Source organism: Tupaia chinensis, unplaced genomic scaffold (assembly GCF_000334495.1).
Source record: "Tupaia chinensis unplaced genomic scaffold, TupChi_1.0 Scaffold149922_1, whole genome shotgun sequence".
In the NCBI taxonomy this organism is placed as follows: domain Eukaryota; kingdom Metazoa; phylum Chordata; class Mammalia; order Scandentia; family Tupaiidae; genus Tupaia; species Tupaia belangeri.
This window is the reverse complement of record NW_006209766.1, coordinates 1651080-1657513: the sequence shown is the minus strand read 5'-3', so window position 1 is coordinate 1657513 and position 6434 is coordinate 1651080. Positions and strand designations below refer to the sequence as shown.

Sequence of the window (6434 nt, the reverse complement as noted above, 5' to 3'; positions counted from 1 at the left end):
GGCGTGAGTTTAAGCCACCAGGTCCAGCACTTGAACCGTGGTCGGCTACATGGGAATCCAGCGACATAGCCGTTATGCCAACTGCTGGTCCCTAATTAATTAATTTAATTCCATTTGGTTTTTTTTGTTTGTTTATTTAGTTTTTTAAATTATTTATTTAGTTTTATTTATTCATTCATTTTATTTTAATTTGACCAAAGAGAGACACAGAGAGAGAAAGAGGGAAAGTGAGAAAGCAAGCTGCCAGGTCTGGAACTTGAACCATGATTGACCGTGTGGGAGTGTCCAGCACCTTAACCACCACACCACTTGCTAGTCCCCCTGTTATTATTATTATTAGTTTAATTTGACCAGAGAAAGACAGAGGGAGAGAGAAAAGGAAAGCGAGAAAGTAAGCTGCCAGGTCAGGGACCTGATCCATGGTTGGCCATGTGGGTATCCAGCACCTTTAACCAGCACACCACCTGCCGGCCCCAGGAAGAAGGAAATCGAAGAAGAAGAAGCAGGATACAAAGAAAAGGAAAAGATGCACAGAAGACAGGAAGTGAGGGCCTCAGGAAAGGAAGTAAGGCAGAAGGAAAAGGAGAGGTCACTAGCAAACATGGAGCACAGGAGATGAGGTAAATACAGAATACAAGGACTATGGTGTAGAAGGCAGGAAGTAGAGGTAAAGGGTATAGGAGGCTCCATGAAGAGAGGTCCTGAGCCTACTTGGAGAGGGAGAGAGGTGAAAGCAGGGTCTGAAGAACAAAGTGGGGAGTTCTAGAGAGAGAAAGTAGGATTGGAGAGCCATGTAGAAATGACAGGGTTCAGGGCAAGATTTGGAGTTCAAGAGCACAGAATGGCATATTCATGGACAAGCAGAGAACATCCAAGTCATTGGAATTGGAATCCCAGGGATAGAACTGTGTTTCCGGGGAAAACAAGCTGGGTTAGGGAGCGTTGAGGGAGAGGAACAGGGTTCAAGGAAGAGACTTCTGAGAAGGAAATCCAAGGGACAGGAAGTAGGGTTAAGGGACAGGAAATAGAACTCCAAGGGACAGGAAGGGGCTCAAAGGCACAGTGCTTAGGGGTAGTTTTAGGGTCAGGAAGTAGGAATCCAAGGCATAGGAAGTGGAGTTGAGAGGCTGGAATGGTTCAGAGGCACAGAAGGAAGGTTGCTGGGACAGGAAGGAACAGAAAAAAGACATGAAGGACTGGGTCTGAGGGGAGAGCAGGGCATGTGGTAGCTGAAGAATCTGAGCACCTGGAAGCGCATCTGCTGGGCCTTCTCAGGATCCACGGCAGCCACGTGCTGGTAGTGCCGCAGCGTGTGCCTTTGCTCCTTCTGCTCTGCACGCAGGTAGCGCCGCAGGGCCAGCAACACACGCTCTGCCTGTGGAAGGGACAAAGGCTGCAGAGTCTGCCCCAGCCCTCCGCACCCTCTGCTCTCTGCCCCCACAGCTCCCACACCTGAGGTGGATCCCCCTGCAGTGCTGCGAGGAAACCCTCCAGGGCAGCCCGGCGCTGGTCGTTGATAAGGGCGATGACTCGGGTGGCATGGGTCTCCACGAGGCGCTGTCGCTCACCAGACACCTGCTCCTCCAGGGTCTGCAGAATGGACTGGAAGTGCTGGTGAGGGTGAGCACAGGGTCAGGAGAAGGGAAGATGACTGAAAACCTGGGTCAAAGGGAATCTGGAAAGGCAGGGTCATAGGGCCAAGTTGGGGCGGTGGGGAGGAAGGCTCAGGTGGTCTAGACCTAGGCAGAGCCAACCTGTGAGTGGAACTAAGTCAAAGGAGACTGACTAGAAGGGGTGGGCTACAGCACTTGGTAGAGTTGGAGCACGACTAGACATATTGAGAGCCAATCTGAGGATGTGAAGTCTAAGAGAATGGGAAAAATCTGGGGACAGAACTGGTTAGCGTTAAGGTGAAAGGGGCCAAGTCTTGTAGGGAAGGTAGGGCCCCAGGCCTGGGCAGGGCCAAACTGGAAACAGTGTCTAAATGAGACCAATGTGATGCGAAGGGGAACGAGAGTTGGAATAGGAGCTAATTAGAGTGGGGTCTACCCAGGATAGGATTGTACCAAGGGAAGACCGAGAGGCGGGACCAAGTTAGGAGGCCTGACCTACTGAGGAGGTATTGAGTAACAGTGAGATTAGAGAGGCAGGACCAGAGTGTGTGAGGGGAGGGCAGGGCCTAGCAAGAACATGACTACATTAAAGACAAGCTGAGAAGGACCCTGATATATCTGCAGGACTCCAGAGTTGGCCCTTAGAAGTAAGTCAAGATAGGGCTAAACATAGCCAATATTTGGAGAGGAGGAAGGAAGCAATGTGAGATCAGACTCAGGCCAAGAAGGGTAGAACCAAGTGTAGGGGTGGAGACAGGAGACGGTGAAATAAGTAGCATCTGGATGTGGGGTGGGGGGGGGGGACATAGCAAGAGGTAGGCTGAGACCATGAGTGTCACGGGTAGTAAGCAGGCATGAGTAAGACCTTGTGACGTTGTCCTACCTCATTCAGGGCCTGTCTGTCAGCTTTAGGCAGGTTCTTGGACTGGTTGTCTGCCATGGCCCATTCACGCATCACCTGTGAGAGGGGTTTAAGGAAAGGGAGTTCAAGATCCCAGACTCGACTGTGATCCACCTGGTGAGTCCTCCAACCCCTCTTTTCAAGACCTCAGAGGCTCCAGATCCTTTAAGTCCCCTGGCTCTTGGGCTTCTAAGACAGAAGCAGATGAAAGTGGAAGACTTCTAAGGACTAGGGCTTCTATAGCATCTGGTGGCATGTCAGTGAGATTCCAGGTGGGTCAGAGATTCCTGGTCATATCAGGGGCTGGCATTTAAGGTTTAAGTTAAAAAGGGCTTGGGAGATTTCTCAGTAGTCTCAACATGTCCCTTAGGGGTTTTCTAGTATTTAGGAAGCTCTGTGATGTATTGGGAGGTGATCTCAGAGTTCCCAATATTATCACCTCATTAATCTGGCGCATTCGACGTTCTTCCAGGTCCATCTTGGCCCTCAGGAACCCCTCGTGCTCACTGATTTCCCCAGGCATGCCAAAGTAAACATCCACACCATCTGTGGGCCTTGGGGTGGGAGTGACTGCAAGACCAAGGGTCAGGAGGTTAACTTGCAGCCCACTTCAACATGTTTCCTACCTGGAGAACTACATTTCCCAGAGTGCATTGGAGACCATCCTGCATACAGATAGCAATAGCTGTTGCATGGCATCATGAAAGATGTATTTCTGGACTGGGCCTGTTCCTGGAAAAGCTTAGGAATGTGTTATGTCATCTTCCAAGCTTTCCCAAAATAACCCTTAGGACCTACAAAATGGCCCCTCCACTTCCAAGTACCCCCAAATTATCCTGTCTCTTTGTATTCTCCACAGGTTAGCCCTTCCACCTCTATTTATCCAAAGCTACTCTCATTTCTTTCATTCTCACCAATTGAGCCTCTCTTCCATTTTCCTCCCAAAGGTGCCCCTACACCAAGGTACCCCCAAGTCATCCTCCCTCCGTGGAGAGAAGACTAGGGGTTCCAAGACTGCCTCACCTTTGCTGACTACTGCAGGGGTATGGGAGCTTGGGGGTGGGACTTTTTCCTCCTCTTCTTCCTCTTCAGCCTGTGGAGGCTCCACGAAGTAATCATCTACTGGCTGTAGGAAGGATTCCTCCTCTTCCTCATCCTCACCTCCCTCTACTCTGCCCCTCAGAGGCCAGGACCGGGTGGAAGGGTCACTGAAGGAGCAGGAGAAGATCCAGGCAGTAAGACCCTGGGCCCAGGGACCCCAGACTTCCATCCCCTGCCTCAGGGCCTTGGGATGGGCGTAAGATAGTTCCCTCCCACTCACCCAACTGCTGTCCCAGACGGGTCGGGGGTCACTGGAGGGGGGCAGCACACATACTCCACACCGCGGAACCGATCTGCGCCACAGGGCAAAAGCATGCCCGAGCCATGCAGGATGAGGCCCTGGGAGCTGCAAGCCTGCAGGAAGAGTGGGCCCAGATGATAGGATTGTGGGTGGGAGGAGGTAGACAGGGAACCTGTACCCCTGGGTCTTCAGGGCTGGTGAGCTGGGAGCCTGGTTTTGGAACAGAGTTGGGGATGGAAATATAGGTCCCCATGGGAACAGAGGATTGGAGGTCCAGAATCCTGGGTTCTGGTGGCAGAGGGTGTTAGGGGTCTGGACTCCTGGGTTCTGGAGCATGGGGATGAGTGGGCTGGGGTCCTGACCTCCTGCGCCTCCTGATGCCTCCTGGTTGAACTCTCGCACTGGTCCATGCGCTCCTGGTGTAAGAACCGGCAGCCTTCAGGTACCAGCAGGGCCTCACTCACAAATTCACCAGCTGGTGAGTGGAAGACACCTGGGTGAGGCCATCCCACAGCCACCACCCCCACCCTCCTCAGACTCCAGATAATTTATCCTCAGAACACCCAACCCCCTACTGTGAGCCTGAGAAAGGAGTTCAAGACCTTGCCCCTCCTATTCTCCCACCTCAGTTCCCCTCACCCAGCCTGTGACTCACGCAGGCAGTGGAAAGGCACAACCTGGTGGTGGGAATGGGCACAATGGCCGCCCCGGACACCCCCACACCAGTGCTCCATGGGAATGGCTTGTGTAGCCTGCTCCACACGTGCAATCTGCAGCTCTGGATACATCTGAGGACAATGGGGACAATCAGCTCAGTGACCCACCCCTGCCAGCCACTTGTTCACTGGTCATTCGCATTTCAAGGCTCTAATATTCCTAAGGACATCTCCCTACAGGGTGCTTCTCCATAAAACCAGAAGCCCCACTGGCCACGCCCCTTCGTGGCTCCCTTGAAAGCTCACCCTTCCTTAGGCCCTCCTTTTCCCTTTCAGTTCCTTCTGAAGGCCCCTCCAGCTGCCCAGAAGCTGTCTCCTCTCAGCCCACCTCTCTGGTCACTGCTTCCTCCCAATCAGGGTGGTCTCCCCATTGGTCCCACTCTCCTCACCTCTTTCTCTGTTTGGTCTGTCAAAGAGTTTCTTTGTCTTTGTATCACACCTGCCTTTTCACAACCCAGCCTCCTCACTATCTACGGTCCCTGGGCTCCACTCCCCTCTCCAAGGTCCTTGAAGTCTCTTATCTTGCTCCTGCCTCTCCTTCGACCACGCCCACTTATACTTCTACAAAGTCTACCATCGATTGCTAAACCCTACCTCTTCACTGGCTATCTTCCTCGAGGTTCTCCCCCTTCCCTGAGTTACTGTAGTTTCTTAAAGCATGTCCTGCCCTAGGCTAGCTTCTCTTCGTTGGCCACGCCCCTTAGCTTCCAGGACCACGCCTTTTGCTTATCCAGCTTCTTATGGACCACCCAGACAGATATCGGACCCGCTCTCTCGCTGGCCACGCCTCTCCCAGTAGGCCACGCCCACCTGTCTGCAGTACTCCAGCACGCGCTGCGGGTCCCGGAGACAGCGCTGTGAGCGCTGCGGGTCTGGTTCCCAGCGGCCGGTGCGCAGGTCCCGGTGAAGGGTTGGACGACCGCATAGTCCGGCCACTTGGGCTGACCCTGGAGCCTGAGAGTGAAAGCGGAGGAGACAGTGAAGGTCCGGGGGAGGTTAGCACGTGGGTCCCCTGATTCTTTGCTCCCTAGGACCCAGATAGTCAGACCCCTGCACCAGCCCCCTCCCCCAGCACCGCGGACCCGCCTGGGTGGAAGTACGGTTCCCTGGGAAACAGCTCCCTTAGGGCGGGGGCGCCCCAGCTCTCCCGTTGCTATGGAGACTAGGGTCCCCCGGGATTCTCCCGGCCTTGTTGCCGCGGAGACAGGCTCCGCCCCCACCCCAGCCTAGCCGCGCTGGAGTCTGAAAGGGTTAAACCTGAATCGCGGGGGAGGAGGCCAGAACCCAGGCGTTCTGGCCCCTCCTCCCTCTATCCCTAGCTCAGGCTCTCATTGCAGGGTGCAAAGACTACAAGGCCTGGCTTCAGGACCATTCAGGCTTGGGCATCAGATCCTTTAAGACTGGAAAGCTCCATCCTTGTTGAGGGGGCGGTGGCTGGAGGCCTGAACTCCTGGGTCCTGGGAGGCTGCGTGGGCCCTCATGTGGGTCCAGACGACGCAAGAGGCTTGAATTCTTAGATCCAAGTGCCTTGCAGCCTGGTGGGTCCTATGTTCAGGTGGGATGGGCTGGTGCCGAGTCACCCAGAGTGAGAGGATCTGGAGGGAGAAGCCTGGACTTACAGAACCAGGGGCTCTGGAGAGGCCAATTCCTATGCTGGAAGTGGGAAGGGGCTGGGGAGCTGGGGCCTGAAATCCCGGGTTCATGAATGCCTAGTGCTTTCAGGGGCGCCTGAGGGCTGTCCACCTGGTTGGAAAGATTCCGCTTTCTGCCCTGGACTTGTCCGCGTCGGGGTCCAGAGGCCCGGTCCCGCCCCTTCCCCCATCCCCCAGGACCCGGCCCGGCCTCACCTCGGCCGCACCGGG

At 54.6% G+C, this 6434-nt stretch overlaps 1 protein-coding gene across 1 annotated transcript in view; it reads right to left on the bottom strand.

Moving 5' to 3' along the window:
- APLP1 (amyloid beta precursor like protein 1) overlaps positions 1-6428 on the bottom strand; it is a gene marked incomplete at its 5' end in the record, with an annotated part of 9601 nt that extends 3173 nt beyond the window's left edge. Inside the window, 10 exons of the mRNA XM_006171667.1 lie at positions 1247-1375; positions 1453-1611; positions 2497-2571; positions 2954-3084; positions 3538-3722; positions 3836-3969; positions 4219-4331; positions 4512-4644; positions 5383-5526; positions 6420-6428. Coding sequence (XP_006171729.1) covers positions 1247-1375; positions 1453-1611; positions 2497-2571; positions 2954-3084; positions 3538-3722; positions 3836-3969; positions 4219-4331; positions 4512-4644; positions 5383-5526; positions 6420-6428 — 1212 coding nt within the window. The remainder of the gene's footprint in view (positions 1-1246; positions 1376-1452; positions 1612-2496; positions 2572-2953; positions 3085-3537; positions 3723-3835; positions 3970-4218; positions 4332-4511; positions 4645-5382; positions 5527-6419) is intronic.
- Between the last annotated feature and the right edge of the window lie 6 nt (positions 6429-6434).